Source organism: Lepisosteus oculatus, chromosome 6, assembly GCF_040954835.1.
Source record: "Lepisosteus oculatus isolate fLepOcu1 chromosome 6, fLepOcu1.hap2, whole genome shotgun sequence".
NCBI lineage: Eukaryota > Metazoa > Chordata > Actinopteri > Semionotiformes > Lepisosteidae > Lepisosteus > Lepisosteus oculatus.
The window spans coordinates 11,932,978-11,951,540 of NC_090701.1; the positions used below are offsets into that span (position 1 = coordinate 11,932,978).

General features: G+C 38.0%; 1 protein-coding gene across 1 annotated transcript; it reads right to left on the bottom strand.

The window, feature by feature from the left end:
* Positions 1-497: 497 nt before the first annotated feature.
* On the bottom strand, positions 498-10,610 carry shha (sonic hedgehog signaling molecule a). The gene is made up of 3 exons (XM_006634437.3): positions 9,995-10,610; positions 5,004-5,265; positions 498-2,190 (listed from the first exon to the last, which is right to left on the bottom strand). The coding sequence occupies exons 1-3, from the start codon at positions 10,301-10,303 to the stop codon at positions 1,496-1,498; spliced, it is 1,266 nt and encodes a 421-aa protein (XP_006634500.2). The 5' UTR covers positions 10,304-10,610; the 3' UTR covers positions 498-1,495.
* Between the last annotated feature and the right edge of the window lie 7,953 nt (positions 10,611-18,563).

Genomic DNA, 18,563 nt, shown 5'->3' on the forward strand with positions numbered 1-18,563 from the left:
CAAGTAGCTTCCTCCGTGAAACTGAGTTTTCACACGACCAGAAAATACAAATAGTTATAAAAGATACTAATGAGTCACATTTACAGTAGTTTAGGATGACAAAATATAATCCACTGGTTTTACTGGATGAGAATGAAAAATGTAAGACTCGACCTTCAACTCTCTTTAGAAGGAGAATCAAACTTAAGGCACTCGAATGTAATGCATCCTCTTACGATCAATTTGTTTAAATATAAAGACTGATAATCTTACCAAGATGTCGTTACCCTCTAACATGTAATGCACCCACAGTTCTCAATTAATTTCAATTTGTTGTTAATAGTAACCGAAGTTCTGTCACCAATAGAAATGATTTAAACCCATTTTTGTGAAAACGAACACCCAGGATACAAGAAATTTGGGAAGAAAACGCATATGGACCAGGAAATGACTGACTTTCCTACTTATGCGATTGCGTTGCTCAGAAAACAAAAACATGTAACAGTTGTAAGTTTGAATATTTTCTTTATCTCATTTTGTAATAAACATATAAATAATAATCTCTAAACATTTCTTTAGACATATTGCCCTGTTATGAAAGTTAGATGGCACGAACACCTTATGTTTTATATACTATTCAAACTGTGCATCTGGCGCATTTTATTTCTATAAAACTATTTAACTATTACAAAATATGCAAAAAATACATTTTAGTAAATTTACAGCAGTTATTTTTAATTTATTAAAAGAAACATCTTGGTTTTGTACTACTACTTTATCATATAATGAAGTCGTCATGTTGTGCACTTATAAGTCTTTTCTGAAACAAATTGTAAAAAAAGAAAAAAAATGTACCGTGTAGCCTATAAGAGACAGCTCGTGGCGGCTGTCTGTTTTACAGTAACGTGGCCAGTTTACAAAATAGAAATAATAATTAAAAAAAACACAATCTTAATAAACACAAAACAGTACAAGATTGCCAAGACTTTATATTTCTGCAACTATTTAAATTAAAATAATATATTCTCATATCTTACACTATTTCAAATAACGAAATGTGATTCAGTAAGTAACGATCTGTCAAAAATCTAATTTACAATTCTGCGTATAAAAATATAATTTATGGACCCCAAGAAGTATGTTCAACCCCCAAAATATGATAACAGTCAGTTGCACATATGCACAGAACATTACAAACTGTCTAGAAGGTTTCATTTTTTTCCTTTTTCCAGTTTTCTTTGCTGTTGGCTTGTGATATACAAAAATAGATTCTGCACGTTTGGCTGGTCACACAGTATGAGAATCCGTTCAAGTGGTACCAGCTAGAGTTCTCATGAGAATAAATTATTCAAAGAAAAGTTTTAAGGCTCTTGGAGGTCCATTTATTCTTTGAAAAAGAAAGCATAAATGTTCAATGCAATAAATATCCCACAACTCCTCCGGGGTCTCTGTCTCTTTATTTCTACTATCGTTTATTATCCTACATTAATCCTATTTTGCTTTGCTGTTAGTTGTTTCAACTGGAGTTTATTGGCATCCCCATTGGATGAATGGAGTTACTGTCCAAGACCCACGTTCCTATTTGATATAGCACATTTGAGTACCAATGAACACCTTCCTCTTGAAAGGTGCCGTTCGACAGTAAATAATCTTTGCGAAACAGTAGCGATGACAGACCATAAACGAGTCTCACCGGCGCAAAGGCCAGGTGTGCCCATTTGTGGTCTTCTATAACTGCGTAACATGAAGCCAACACTTGGTCAACTACAATGGTTCCCTGGGCGGTTACGGGAGCGAAGGAGCTTTCGTCTTCTTCAATATAAATCCTTTCCACGGTCACGGACCTCAGCTGCTGACGTACGTCGTCGACGATGAACACCTTTTGTCCGGGTCTGACATGGCTCGCAAAGGTAGCTTTCAGGGAGTGCGGGTTATCCGTCGTGTTGTCGGACACGAAGAGGAGGTGCGCAGGCGTCAGTTTGATCTGCCTTCGGGGCTCTTTGGTTTCTATCACGTAGAACTCTCTCCTGTTTTCCGTGTCTCTGTCCATGAACATGATGAAGTCGCTGTAGACGAGGTTACCCTCCTCGTCTGCGGCCAGGACCTTATCTCCTGGTCTGAGATCCCTGATCAGTTTTCTTCTGTCTCCCTCGAGAATCACCGAAGCTGAGCCGGGAAAGCATCCTCCCGATTTAGCAGCAACCGAATTTTCTGTGAAAAAAAGAAATATAAAAATGAAAAGAAAACCAAACACACCTTAACCACCTTAGCAAGTAAGGGATGATGATATTTGAACTCCCTTTCCAAATCATCCCTTTTTATTTTCCGTGAGAAGTACTTAATAATCATTTTAGGTACAGATTTCCGCCGGTGGCCAGTTTGCAAACACTGCATTATTGCACCATCCACCGGGAAATTGCTTTCTAATTGTATATCCAATGAAGTACTGACTGATTCATTTACTAGTCCCTTTCTCTTCTGAAGCAAAACGGATTTTAATTCTTTTGTTTTTTTCTACTACAAAATGTCGAACAGTGTGCACGTTACAGACGATTTCTGTGAGAAATTGAGGCGGGGACACCAACTGCACAGTTCTAAAGTTTAAAAATAGCAGGTTGAAACGGCTTTTGCAATTGCCGTTCTCGTATAATAAAATGATTGGTTAAGGAACTTTACAAATAGATTACTGAAAAGTGCGAATAGTAAAAAAAAACACACTGTCCCGAGAAGTGCCAGCTTGGGCCCTCTAATTAAAAACCAATAAAGAGCGGACATTGTCATTCTAATTCAGATTGTAGATGGACTCACTCTTGGAAAAGGACACTTACGCCTTTCCCAGCTCCTTTCCCGTATTTGCTCAGGTGCAGAAACCTATGTGCCAATTCACACACATACTCTCCAAACCCAAGGCACTGCAAACAGTATTTGCACAGCGCAGCCACTTTTCCAAGGCACTCAAGATGTGTATTTGAATTTTAAATGAAGGCAGAGACTCTAAATGCTCCCAACATCCCCTCATCAATGTCCCCTTTACCACCGCTGCCTCTCTGTTGTCTATCCTGATGACAATAATTCAAGCCTTGGGAGAACTCTTCTTTACATTCCAATCTCCAGGAATATACTTTCAGCAAACAGAGATCGAGAGAATGGATTCTTCCTGCTTGGAATTTTAGTATTTAATCTTCTCATAAGATTCTCTGGCATGAAACTAGGCGGTGACAACAGAAAACCAGCTTTAGTTGACCGAATTCAGCATTGCGCTGTCCAAATCCATTCGGTACAGTCACACGACCCTGCATGACATGGACTAAATATGACCTAAAAAGCCCAAAATGTGTTTTGAATTTTAAATAGCAGATTTGCCACTTAATACTAAATACAATACGCGTGGGGTGGGATTAAAACATTCATCTGGTGCTAACATAGTTGACCAAAATGCAAACAATGAGGTAATTTACAAAAAAAAAAAGGCAAATGAGATTCTGAAACCGAAACGTATACCTTTACAATTATCCTTTTGTGTGGTGGTTTAAACCGTGGTTTTGTATTCTCGCAAAAGCCCACAGAATATTTCATTTTAGGAACACCGTGTTAAGGAAAAGCTTCGTGCACTATTGATAATTCACCAAGCTAAGTCTGAGTTAAATGTGTTGGTTTCTTCTAAAACATCGTAATTATTAATACTCGTCGAATTCTATAACATTGTGGCAAGGGAAAACAATTCAATAAGCAAAGATAATTTATACAATCCTGACTTTTATATCAAAATTGACTTTGTAATACCAACAAACGTCTGGTTTGATTAAAACCAACTAAAACATCTCCTCAAAGGTCAATTACATTTTGCCAAATAATATTTTTTTATTAAGGATTTAAGTATTTGTAAAATGTGTGTACTCTACTTAAAATCCATACCCATTCCACTATCTACTAGCCTTTTACCGAGAACATCGCAAAGATTTCTGAAATATTAAACTGGCCACAGCACACTTTTATAACCCAGTGTGCCATAAATATTTAAAAGGTGACGTTAAAGCCTTCCCTGTTTAAATACGGAATGACAGGCTGAGTGATTTCATTATGAAAACAGTATGGGGCGATGTAAGATCGCGGATAATTTTGTGCAGATTTCAACAACTTAATCGTGGGCTCTAACACGATTCCTCTGTAACTTGTTGGTGACTAAGAAGGGGCGAGTTAACTAGAGATTGTGTTTCCCTCAACACATAACGTTATGAAATCAGAATATCGGCCACTGAAGCGAGATTCGAACATTAAGTTTACTTTTCTTAAAAACCTGATAAAATATCAGTAGCAATAGCGTTAATTAAAAGAGTTTGTGGCAAAATATGCCTCCCACACAATTACATAAGTATTAATCTAATTCTATTTGAATGGAACCTATTTATAGTCCTTCAGCCTAGTTGTATTTTCATTACTCTACATTTCATTTTGATTTAACATAGCTGGATAAGAATATATATTCACTTTAAAGTTTACACCAATCCTGGTTTTATGTGAATTCCATCAATGTAATGCCATTAAAGATGCCTCAAGCCAGTCTGAAACATGTTGGTATTAGCCTTTTATGAGGACTGACCAGATTCAAATGGTTACAGGCTTTTCATAGGGGAGAACATAGTCCAACATATCGCAACAGTAACAACAATAAGAACCACAGAGCTTTTTCCTTGCATTGGACGGACAGCAGTATTCGTTACAGAGTCACACTGTATTCTGCAAAGCAGTTTTTAATACTGAGTATAACTTTTGTCCTCAGAATACATTTTATTTGTAAAATCAACTCTCTCTCCTTTGACATATGACAAAAAGAGGAGTATAAAGAATCAGAATCATCAAGGCTTGGAGAAAACTAAGAGCAGCTTCAGCCCTCCTATCTGGTCATAGTTTGTATTGTGTTGGTGGCATACAGCTAATGGGATTCAATTTGAGAGCTGTCAGTAGGAACCACAAGTTTATTCCATCCATGTATGATTTTAAAGAGCTTGTATAAGTGTTCTCACCTGCTTTGACGGAGCAGTGGATGTGGGCTTTAGACTCATAATACACCCAATCAAATCCTGCCTCCACAGCTAGCCTGGACAGAGTACCATATTTGCTTTTGTCCCGGTCAGAAGTAGTGATGTCCACTGCCCTTCCCTCGTAGTGTAACGATTCTTCAAAATGGTGTCCATCTTCATCCCAGCCTTCTGTCACGCGCAGTTTAACTCCTGGCCACTGGTTCATCACTGAAATAGCCAGGGAATTCAGCTTGTCCTTACATCTCTGATAAGAAAAAGAGAGAGATGTACTCAGTGGCATCAATTAATAAAAAAAAAAACCAATGAGTTTGTGACTTTTAGAACCGTTTTGCCGCAAAATAGAGTATAGTGTTTGGACCCGTGTGCAATTATTCTTCTAGAGTCTCATTTGAATGTGGCAGACATAATGAGAAATCACTTTATTCCAGATATAGATTAGTATTGCCTATTTGAATGCGATTAATGAGCTGTATTTCTTGATTCCAGTAAAAGTGTTATCTCGAGAAATAAAAACATCACCAACACCTAGTTTCAGGAAATTAGGGAAAGTGTCCATTTTGTAGAAGTCACAAATAGGCCAACTAAGCTTTGGAAGAAAGGCGAATTTTGGAGCAACCAAACTGAACGAAAATCACTTTTCAGGCAAAAGTAGTCAAATGGTGTATAGCTTTTAGCGAATTGTCTTGAGAAATCAAAGTTCTCAAGGAAAACGAGGGGACAGTAATGCATCAAAAGGCAACAAAGGCATCTGTCAAGCTTCGAGTTTGAAAGCAACACTTTTAACTCTGGGGATTTAAAGTACGTCACGTGGAGGGGAGACTTTTGTTTTTTTTCTTCTTTCCCCTCACAAATGGATTTATTTGCTCTTAGAAGCTTTAGTTTTACAAATCACTCAGTAAAGTGCTTAACTTTGCAGATATTTGCAATGAACCTGCTGAGGCCCCAAAGATTCTTCTTGGCATTAGCTATAGATAAAAAAAATGAAAATTGTATGTCCTTTTCTGAACAGTCCATCTTCCAGGACATGTCCATAGACCTTATTTTGCTTTACAGTCCTGTTTTGTGATGCCCAGTTTATGGTGCAAGTCCCTCATCATCTCATTCATTAGAATTGGACAGAATAGAGACTAGTAAAAGAGACAGGAGAGGGTGCTGTCTGAAACATTTGATTTTCAAAAATGAATACCAGGATAAGGAAGAGGGCAATTAATACTTTATAATTTTTCATCTGCTTCACTTGCTTGAAACATATAGATCCATCATTTTGAATGAACACTGTTCTCTGGATCTATCTGTCTGGCTGTCTAGACAAGAACTGATGTTGAATGAATGCACTGAAAGAAGAAGCAGTCCTATGATTTAGAAGACTATGCAGTTACCAGATGCGATCGTTTAATTACGATCGTTTTACGGACTTTTTTCACATTCATTCATTTTTGGTGCTTGAGTATCACTGACGGCGTTTAAGAATAATTATACACACAAAATAGTTGGCGAATAATTAGGATACTACGCTTACTAATCTTTCCCGAGACCCAGAACAGAGATGCTTGGCCTTCTCCAGGACAACTCTTCCCAACACTTTACCAATATGTCAAGTAAAACATCACAAAAGACTCTTTTCACAGCGCCCGGAGGGTGAAAGACACTTTCATTACTCTTGCAGTACTACTTTTTAGAGACGTGACGAGATTGCTTAACAAGACATCAATGTCTGGAGATCATAAACAACTATTCTCACAATATGTCAATTAATAAAAGCAATAATTTATCTTATCAGAACGCCTCAAGTGCTTTAATACAAAATCATATTTATTGCGATATAGAAGAGGAATACAAGCGGTTTAAACAGAAAACTAAATGTTTCAGTTAACACGCTAAATTAAGAGTACCAGTTGCGTCGCAGGTCGATCTTCATAAAATGCACAACATATGTTTCGTTTTTGACAAGCCCCCCCCAAAAAAAACCAAGCAAAACGGAGCTTTTAATCTTTTATATGAGCATTCAAGTGTTTTCCACACACCTTCTACATCAGACAGTATTTCTGTGACTAGAAACAACGCAGAAGTCCTATTGATCACAGAACCTCAAGCGTCAGTACTTATCTAAAATCAACCTGCTGCAGAGATTATGAAACATTAAGATCAAATAAATGCATATACAGATCATCCTAAGCACTTGTAGCGCTCAGAAGGGGTAAAAAGGGCCATGCCAAAAGCTCTCCCTTCCTATTCTGAGCAGGATTGTCAGAGTCAAAAGCCGTGAAGCCCAAACTATTTATTAATTCATTGGGTCGTGTGTCGCAAATCAAGCCAAATTCTGTTCAGTCACCGTGAAACCCAGCAGGACTCGCCGTGCTTACGCTTTGTGCTTAGACAAAGTTGTTCAACAAGCCCTCGCTGCCAGTCCCTAATCTCTTCACAAATGAATTGCTTAAAGGAAACACTTATCAGGTACCTGTCAGTGTAAACAACCCGATGAACTCTTTAAATTCAAGCACGGTTTTAATATGCTCATCAGTTATGTTAGTCTAGATTCAGTTTAGCGCTGTTTGTTTTTTTTTAAATCCACACATCTGGGTTACACAAGAAGTTTTTTCTTCTTCTTTGAGGTGATCTCGCTAGTTTCACAGAAGCTTACGAGATGTGTCTTTGTAGTTGAAAGGTTGCCTGATTAACACGAAGCTCATCCAAATTGTTATGTGCACGCCCTCGAGCAACTTCGCGTTTATTGCCATAATAACTTTAACTGGTATATGATTTACATTTTAGGAAACCACACCAGAACTAAGCTTCATCTTCTTTAAAAGGTCCCGCGGGGTACCCGTTTATACAAAAATATACCTTATCCTTTTTTTCCCCCTTTACGAAAAAGGTAGCTTTTGATCCCTTAATTATTTAAACATGCACCTGTGTGTCCAGACTCTAACATTGGAGCACTCACTGGAAGCGCTCGTAACTGCGCCAACTTAATTTGGCTAACCTAATTAAAGATAGTCCGCAATTCCTCAGAAAGGTCTTTCCTGGTGCATTTCAAAAATAAATTATTTAGAATCCCCTCAAACCCTTTGCATATATACATCAGTTCATGAAGTAACCTTGCGGTCTTTAAAGAGCTATACTGTACTGGAGTTCGACGTGACGGCATTTGAAGATGTAGTCTATTCAGCCACAGTGGTACTGATGTCAGTGGTTTAAGAAACAAAGCATTCTGAACTCAAACTGTTCTAAAAACTGTTATCCTACAACATATAGAACTAATACGAATTTGTTTTTGTGACATACAATTGAAAGAAATTGACAGAAGGTCATAAGTTCAAATGCTCCCAGCGAATGCAGCCAGAGCGACAAGCCGAGAAGAAAAGACTGCCTTATTCCCAAGGAAGTGCTTGTCTTGTACAGTAGCGTTTCTTAAAAGCAGGGCAATTGAAATGTGTCTTCGTGCTAAAATAAAGGGAACGCGGATGCCCGGCCTTTCGCAAAATAGAATTACCACCACCAAAAAAACCCCCACCATACTGTACATTTTCTGCTCCTGTCTTTATTTTTGCGACCGAGTCTAAAGGCTAGATTATAGACAGATTATAAAACGCAGGCACCGGGGAGCTGGCGCTTTATGGTTGCCATTGGTTATATAAAAATACAAACTGAAATCCTAGCCGCTCCGATCGATAAAAGAGGAGTAAGTGGAGCTGAAAATGCAAGATGTGTCTGACTTGGTGCAGATCACTGCCTTGCAGCTTAGAGTCTCAATGACCGAGGGCTATGTGGGACTGAGCCGACTCCTTTAATGCTAGAATGGAAGGTTATGTCTCTAGCAAGACGGTATTTTGAATTACAATGTTACGAAGATGTAGAATGAAGGAGGTGCGTAGTAGAAACGTATTCTTTCCTGGCTGCACGCACTCCTACAGTACAGGGTGAATATTTAATTGGGGCTCGTGCTTCTACGGTTCAGTAAAGCAGGCGCGCGCCTCATCACTCCACTCCGGATCCTGCGATATTTAAGGAGGCTGGACTCGAATAAATTCCCTGAGCATCTCTTTTTAAAAATATAATAGCCATAGTCCGAGGAAGCATGTAAAAATAACCGGGTCTTATTAATAGCAAGGGTTTCACCCAATGAGTCTACGAAACACAGTATCTGCAATGATCATTTCTGACCCATATTTAATCTGAACTCAGCTATGCAAGCAGGTCATGCAGATGAAGTCTATTCAAAAGCAGAGATCACAGATTTGTTCCCCAAACAGCAAATAAAAGACACCGTAGCCGAGGTTCAAAACGGATGCTTATTATGCCGCTTCCCCCTTTATCGTCTTGCAAAAGCCGGTCACAAAGATAATAATTTAAAGAAGTCTTGAGTTCTATGCTAGTAGCGCGACTAATTGACAAAGTCCCGCCCAGCAATGAAGTAGTAATGGTGTACAGAACATGCTTAAAGAAATGTCAATATTTTCATGCCCCAATGAGCAACACTGCGAAATGTTATATTTTAATGCGTGCAGCTGGCTACTGTAACCTCGAGACTTCTGCAAGGGGCTGGAAGATTTATTTCTTCTTATTTTTAAATGTATTCCGACTTACAGATTGTGTGATTAAGTACAGGATGTCCTCTAAAAACGGGTGAATTGGCACACAATAAAATGGAGCATGAACTTAGATCGATAGCACAAGTAAACTGCAGTTCATAGTAACGTCTGACTGTCCCGGCTGTCTGCATTCACTTGGGTGTCCCTTTCCTTACAGTATCCACTTTAATTGATCTGACTGGAGCCTTGGGGACTTCAGCAAACAAAATTCACACAACCAGGACTCATAAAACAACACCCCAGGCAAAGCAAATTGAAAATTAAAAACAGCACGGAGACTTTAAACTTTATCAGCTTGTTGCTCAAAATATGTTGCCACAATACTAATCCCCAATGTACTGATATTGATCATGCATAGGAGTAAAAAGATGTTCACTCTACCTGTGTCATAAGCCTGTCAGCGCCAGTGTTTTCTTCATCCTTAAAGATAATGTCAGGATTGTAATTGGGAGTCAGCTCCTTAAATCTCTCAGAGTTCCTTGTGATCTTCCCTTCATATCTGCCACTGGCCCCCAGGGTCTTCTCTGCAACATTGGGAATAAACTGCTTATAAGCTAAAGGTGTCAATTTCTTCGGGTGTCTTCTTCTTCCATAGCCCCTGCCTGGTCCACAAGCCAACCCAGAGGATACGAAAGCAAGGCAGGTCAAGCCCACCAGCACGATTCTTGTCAACAGCAGCATTTCGTCCATCGATTCTAATTACTTGAAGCTTCTGTGTATCTATCTCTGGTCGTGTCCAGATCAACCTCTATGTCTCTCTCTCCCTCTCGCTCTCTTTCGTTCACTGTGTTCCTATGCCCTTGTTTCTTTTTCTCGTTGTGATACTATCCACCGATCCCTACTGAGGCAGGTGCGGAAATGTCAGCCTTCTGGTCGTTGATAACGGAATACATCGGAGTTGGGCCGTTGCAGGAAAAAAAAAGAGACTAAAACAGGGTTTGAATTTAATGGTAGGCAGGCTACAGACGCTTGTGAGAAGAGTCTGCCTTTAGTGCTATGTATTATAGCATGCGATAGCATGCGGGAAGGAGCTGATTGGCTCAAGCAGACGAACCCTTTCTGATGTTATCCCACAAAAGACAAAAAATCTTTAAAGATTTTTTTTTTCACCTGAAGGGTGGGTTTGAGGGGAGGGGTTGGCGTCTAAGGGAAAACATCAATTACAAGTTTTTTTTTCTTTCTCAAAGCTTGCTTTAGCGTAAATATACATTTGTCAGTCAGAGAAATAATAAGATTATCTTCACTGATATGTAAAAACCGATAACCAAGCATGGCACATTTTGTTATCCGGATTCCTCATGTGCTCTAAAGTACATGTACAATACAAATACATAGCTATTAAGAACAAGAAGAGGGTGGGAAAGCGGAAATATTTTATATATAAAATGGGTATTGTGAGTAAAAGTATGCATATAAAGTTTAATTAATTGTTGACAGTTGACAGTGCACTTACTAGCTAATCATCCTGACTTTGTGTCAGGGATTGTACGATGTTCTCTATTGATCTGCATTACACCTAAGAATTAGTACCACGAGTTAGTATCACTACACTTTATTGTTACCTAATCCGATAAGGAGCTCTAATATAATAATAATCATCGGAGACCATCTAACGGACGGAGATAAAAGCTTTAAACGGAACATTTACATGGAATCGTGAGAGATGCCAGTTATTAGCTTGACATAGAAGTTAAGTAGTGTTTTGAATTTTTAGAAGGGTGGGATGCACACCGTTATGGATTTGAATTTTAAGACTGTGTGAAGGAGAGAGCAAAAACTAATTAATTAAAAAAAATACTATTGTACTGTTTAGCCAAACGCTTACAGACTATGGCAGGCAACAGAACGCAAGACTAATGGTTTTAAGGTGTTTCATAGCCAGTAATCATTTCATTTGCTTATTGCTACAGTGGTCAGGGTATAAAGGCAATGAAGCAATTAAATTTGTAGGACTCCTAAAAAATCGTGTAAAACTTTAAGACTTGCTAGATGACAGAAAACAAGACAGCCATAAACGATTTCTAACAAAATGACATCGCTACTGAACAGGATACAGCAGCTGTTTAGCTAATGAGGAGTAATGCTCTTCATTTTTCAACTTTTCTTTGTACTTTAAATCACCAACTATCCCAAGATAACCTATTTTAACACGTTTTCGGTAATGGTTAAAATGGGACCCGTTAACTCCTTAAATTGCGAAACAAACTTTTTTAGTGTAAGAAAAAATACTCTGTTACAGGGAGTTTAGGATAAAAAACGAGAAAGGCAAAATAGAAAATATTCTTTCCGTACCGACACAAACTTTTGAACCATAAGCTCCTAATGACTTCCACGGATAAATCTGAAGAAAAAAAAACATCATCGCAAATTATATTTGAATAACATACATAGTAGACGATTTTGAATGTAAAAATCCGTTAAGTGGGAAACTTTGCTCTGTCTGCCAATAAATTTTTAAAAAGTTGGAAACATTTTATCTCGTTTAAATATAATTGATTTCATACATTTATATCACAAAACTGTGTAAACGAATATCAATTTCTTATGTTGGAGACGGTACCTATAAAACCCATTATTACAGCGGTCTTCAGAAGTTCTCCACCAGTATTTAACTAAGACCCCGTACTGGTTGCCATGGAGCCACCAACACATGTGAACAAATGCCTTGATTTACTTATAATTATCCATCATTTAAATTTCCAATGAAGGTTGTGCTGAGGTAAGATCATGGGAAATCTGTAATATTGAGAGACTTGGTGGCTTCTAATCAGTTCTAACATTAGACTCCACATAATGACTAATTTCCTGATGTGTACCCTATACTAAAAAGTAAAGCCTTCTTTTGCTGTCTTTAATTTCTTATTTGCATTGGCAAGCTTCCTGTTAATGCTAATTTTATTTAAATATTCACTCAAATAAATGAAACCTATATAAAATAGTGCTTAAAGAATATCCCTGATTGCTTTTTTGAATGTAGGCTACAATCCATGGAAATGATCAAAATCCACTCTGTGCCCTCAATGTACAGTATACTGACAGGCTAATGTTACATGAATAGAGATATACTATTTACAATGTGCTACATTGTGTCCGTCCTCTCTGTAGTGCCATCCTAGCAAAATGACTGTGAACATTTAAATCAGAGCACACAACAAAGTCCAGGAGCTATGAAGATGTAAAGACACAAAAAAAAAAATCTCAATCTTGCTTCTTTTCTCCCTCATGGAAAAAAATGCCATTTCTAAGTATTTTAGAGGTGACTTTAGATGTTATATAAGCCCAGTCTGGTCTCTTTTTCTACCATTCCATAGACTTCTGTGGAGTTAGAGAATTAAAAATTCAGTCTCCATATCTTCAATAATTTAACTCGGTCAAAAAGCCTTTAATTACAGCTTGCTAGGATGAATGAAAGCTCAGTGATCTAAGAGGAGATATAATAGTACTTTGACAAGCAAATGCACTGAAACAAACATTAATAAGATTGCAGGCGATGGAAGGTGCCAATACTTTTTGTGCGACTGTACTGGTTCCACTGCCTCCTCCTCTCTTTTTTTAAGGCTAATTCTCTATATTATACTTCTTTATTAAACTTTTAACTCCTCTGACAATTCTTACAGAAACCTTTGAAGGAGCCAATGGTCAACATTTTTGGCTTCTGTAGTTTTTTTACAGTTTTTGAGCCTTCTACATTCATGGTTATTTGCAGGGACTAGTTTGCCTGTTGGAAACACAAAACAGACAACATTGCAATCTTAACACCTAACATCCATAAAGTGATAGAAGCAACATACTATACGTATGCATCCCAAACCACCTTATCAGAAGCAACTCTTAACAAGTTAAAATTTGTAAGGACCAAATTGAAATGCGACTGCCGGCGTCCAACACAGTAGCTATAGGATGAACGTCAGTTAAGTCATGTACTTATGCGAAGAGATGGCTCCTAGGAAGCTGAATACTGGAACTGGCTTGCCCAGTGTACACAAACCTACTGCCTGGATCACAGCTTTCTGTTTGGGGAAAGATCAGACACAAAGCCTGCTTCCAAAGTACACTTCATAGTCAGATTTATCCATGGTAACCACCGTATTCACTAACCCATAGCAGCAGGCTAGGTATGTGCACAATTGTCTTACTTTCTCTTGTTTTCATACATTTGCGGAGTATTTTTAAACATGGTAGTTGCCTTTTTCCTGTTTTTTTTTGACTGATTAATACTCAGGTTGTGTTTCGTTTACTTTCTCTACTGCTTCTGACTACAGACTTGAATTTTTTTTTAGCTTTTAATCAAACCGCAATTGTCAAAGGAACCCTTCTGGAACCTCAGAATTATTATATGGCTGTAAAATTTTTTTGACTAATAATCATTTCCTTTTTTGTTTTCCAATATTTTTAGCACCCTTTGAATGCTATCTTATCTTCAACCTGATACCTTTGTTGGCTTTAACGATAGTATTTTATGGTTAGTCGGAGAAAAGGTTAGCAACACAGCCTGTGAATGAGAGAGCAATCAGGATCATAAAAGTTTAGGTCATTTTCAAAGAAACCGTCAGACAAATTTACAGTCAAAGACAAAATGATTTGAGCTCAGACCTACTGCAAATCAATAACAATCACATTCCTATTTGAAAAAAAAAGTAAAATGCAAAAATAAAACACAAGATTACCTATTTAAAAAAAATCTATTGTACAAAACAAGTAATAACGGAATAATTCACTCACTTTTTTAATTAATTCTAATATTTAAGTTTAAATCTCTCAATTAAGGTGATGGCCTTCATAATGTCTTCAGTATTTTATTTTGTATACAAATTGTGTTTGTGTGTGTTCTATCAATGTGTTGCTGAAATGTGATGTCTGCATCCATAAGATATCATTGTAGTCTTTATTATGTATTGTTAGCTTGCTGAGTTTGTTTCTTTTGTCACAAGGAAATTTCCAGTTTCCAGAAGATATCAAACAGGCCTGCACCCTAAGGAGAACCACCGACATGCTAGACACAAAATGCAGCTTTTTTGTTTCAGTATGGCCTTTGGTAGCTACTGTGGAAATAATTGTATTTTTGAATGACAAATCAACGTATCAGACTTTCCTATGTAAAATGTGTTATACTGTGTGTGTACATTTGTGTAGTTTTAAGAACAGAACTGCCTGCTCTGTTACTTGTACACTTCTATACTAAGTGGTATTGCAGAAAAGCTTACGATTACCCAAAATCATTAGGTATCTGTTGGGTTTTAGTAGATAATTATCATACTTGCTTTTAGAAATGTTTTTCTGGGCCTTTGACATCTCTGTTTGTTCCTGATTTTCACTGTGAAAGTGTACTTACAGACATCATGGTGGCTCAGTAGTTAGCATTGCTGCCTTGCAGAGCTGGGGCCCTGTGTTCAATTCCAGACCTGGGGTGCTATCTGTGATGAGTTTGTACGTTCTCCCTGTGTCCCTGTGGATATCCTCCAGGTGCTCCGGTTTCCTAAAACACATACTGGTAGGTTCATTGGCTTCTGGGAAAACTACCCATGGTGTGAGTGTGTGCATGGAAGAGGTGTTAGTGGGGCCAGCAGGGGGCGCTCACCCTGCAATCCATGTGGGTCCTAATGCCCCAGTATAGTGACGGGGACACTATACTGTAAACAGGCGCCGTCCTTCAGATGAGACGTAAAACTGAGGTGCTGACTCCCCGTGGTCATTAAAAATCCCAGGGTGTTCAGGGTTTTCTCATTGGCCCTTACCAATCATGGCATCCTAATAAAACCCACCTGTGAACTGGCTTCATTACTCTGCTCTCCTCCCCACTGATAGCTGGTGTGTGGTGAGGGTTCTGGCGCATTATGGCTGCTGTCGCATCATCCAGGTGGGGCTGCACATTGGTGGTGGTGGAGGTGAGTCCCCATTACCTGTAAAGCGCTTTGAGTGGAGTGTCCAGAAAAGCACTATATAAGTGTAATTATTATTATTATTATTTATGTCCAAGTGTGTCCTGTGATGGACTGGAATCTCTTCCAGGGTGTATTTGCCTTACACCTGTTGTTTGCCAGGATAGACTTTGGCTGCCCTGTGACCCTGAATTGGATAAATTGGTTAGAAAATTGATGGATGTGTACCTATTGGTACTGTTTTTGTAGCCTTTTAGGAGTAACAGATGTTTGTTTCGCCTTCATATAATGCTATTTCTTCTTTTTTATCCTTATGAATTATAATGTTTTCCCCTCTAAGTAATTATGTAGTTGTTTGCAGAATCATATTGGACTTAATAATTAAAACTGTGATGCTCTGAATTTGTTTGAAAATTCAGTGGATACTTAGTGTTTGGTCACTTGTGACCCTATCTGCTCATTAAACAGCCATTGTTTGTAGATTTATGCCCAGAATACTTCAGATATCCTTTTATATGATCTGTCTCTGCAGTATGGTTTTAATAATGTATATAAAATTTAAATAAACCTGTTTTTAATAACAAAAACTCCATATAGTGTACTTTAAAGGGAAAATGCTCTTCTACAATATTTTTACACACTAAAGAATATGCTATATTATCAAATTCCAAAGAACATATTACAATAACATTTAAATAACATTGCATGTTGTTCTCTGTGTTTATATAGCAGACATCCAAAGGTCACATTTTTTAGTGTTATCATGTTAAGTATGATGTTTGTTGACAATGACAACGTACACTGTTATGTCTGAAGATTATCTGTAGAATCAACATCACAAATTTGATTTGCAGCCCATGAGCAGAGGTAGGTTGATGCATAACCTTAAAAGTGCTAATATGTGCTGCTCATGCTAAGTGGCTAATATGTGTCCACTTTATTTTCTCATCTTTAAGTTCTGCTCTCCATCTCTTAACTAATTTGAGGAAAGACAAAATTATTTGCATTTAATTTCAGTAGTGAAGCAGTAGTGCCCTGAGCTATACCTATTCCATTTCACTTCTGTGCATGTCTGATCAAGGAATAGACACTACAGGACTATTTCGTTATTTGAGAGTCTGAATACATTAGGATTGCTGTAAAATGTGAATAGTACCACATGTTGTGCACGAATGATAATTTAATTAAGTAAATGCATGTTCTCATGAACTGTACATTTTTCAGAGACCACTACTAGTAATATTTAATATTCCCATACCATTTACACACTAGAATTTGACAATTATTATGTTTAATAGATGGAGGAAATAGGAAACAGCTGGTTCTTGGAGAGACAGAGAAGAGTTGCATTATTATTATTATTATTATTGCAGTTGTGTAAAACAAAATTTATCAATTGTGAGCACCCTTACTCTTATTAGTTAAAATTTCTGGAAAGTTCAGAGTACACACCCACTAATGAGCAAGTTGACTTTGGGGTACAGAAATTAAATACTGATGCGAAGTGACGGGGTCGTAAAATAAGAAAAATGGAAAAATGACTCCTCCGAAACAAATGTGTTGTGAAAAAGTGCTCTCTCCCACAGCCTGGTCTTTGCTCTTTATTATCTCTGACTACATTCTCTCTTTTTAGAGGACCAGCCTACAGCTGACTGTGGCTGCTTCATCACTCCTCTTCCAGCACAGATAAGTACCATGAGGGGGCGATAATGAGACCATGTTGAGACCAAAGAAAATGTGGTTGTCCTGACCTAGGCCTCCTATAAGAGCAAAAACCTAATTACGCAAGAATAACCCTACTTTATACTGGCTGTGACAGTGTGATAACTATGATTTAATCTGACCCTGAGTCTCTGTTCTCCTTTATCATTAAAGTGGTAGGATCTGCTTTGGCCAGACTTGCAGGCTCCCATTCTGTAGACTCACTCCAGTAATAAAGGTAAGACCATGGTTTCAGTGCACAAGTGTTCTGGACTAAGCATGGAATGGGTTTCATGCAGTGATGGTAATACTTTATTGCTTTTAATATCTGATCCACTTTAAGAAAATAAATCATCTGTCACCAGCTGTTGGCAGCACCAGCTTCTGTGCACCAAAATAAAGGTTCTTTGTTTTTGCCAGTCTTGGTGGTCTTTTGTTATGTTTTCTGACTGTATTCAAAAATAACATATACATACATATATACTTATAGTTTTACTTTTACTACTGCTGCTACGTGGTTTGTGAAGTAATCATGTAAATGTGAACCTCTAGCACTGCTCCTTAAGCTTTCCTCTGACATGTCATGCCCTAATCATCTTTGTGGACAAAAAACACCAGAAGACCCTGAGCACAAAGCTTTTAAAATGTCTTTGAAAGTCATCATGTTTTCTATAGGCTCTAAGGTCGTAAAAAGAGATTGAATTTGATTTTATACGAATATTCACAATTTGTGCAGAAATAAATAATGTCACAAGTCCTAAAAACAATGTCAATAGGAAGATAGCATTTTCTAAACTTTTCCTTGCTATCTCGAATTATTTGAGGGTGAAATACCTTCCTGGTGAAATACTGCCAGTTCTACATCATAGCATGTTTGTGCTGCATTTTGTTTGCTTTCTGGCGAGTGGTAGCACTGTGATTTGTCATGAATTAAAATTCCATTTTCTTTTCCAGAATCTCCCTTCACAGCTTGAACTGTCAAACCAGCTCCTGCTTTCACCTCCACCCCTGCCCTTCCCATCTGCCTCATCTGTACAGTGTGGTAGCTGTCCTCTCCTCACACAGTGTCACATGAAGTGATGGATATTAACCTGTGACAACCCCCAGCCAATTTCCACACACGTAGTCACGGGGCTATTAGTGTTTAAAAGCATATCATCATCCACAGTTCCTGACGTTCATTGAAGTCCATTGCTTGTACATTGAAAGCATGCTAGGAATCTCTTGAAGCTGCGGGCATATGAAGCAGAGGATTCAGTACCTGTGAGAAAGACTGTTGGGCTGTAAGTTCCTTGGGAAAGGACGATGTCTGAATCTTAAAAAAAATACTGTTTCGTGGCACTCGCGCCTTGTGCCTTCATGTAAGGTAA

Excerpts from the sequence above, each read along its gene's own strand:
- shha (XM_006634437.3), bottom strand. The coding sequence starts at position 10,303 with ATGGACGAAATGCTGCTGTTGACAAGAATCGTGCTGGTGGGCTTGACC. Across the intron at positions 5,266-9,994 it reads CTGACAGGCTTATGACACAG|AGATGTAAGGACAAGCTGAA; the intron begins GTAGAGTGAACA and ends TTTTCTTATCAG. Across the intron at positions 2,191-5,003 it reads CCACTGCTCCGTCAAAGCAG|AAAATTCGGTTGCTGCTAAA; the intron begins GTGAGAACACTT and ends TTTTTTTCACAG.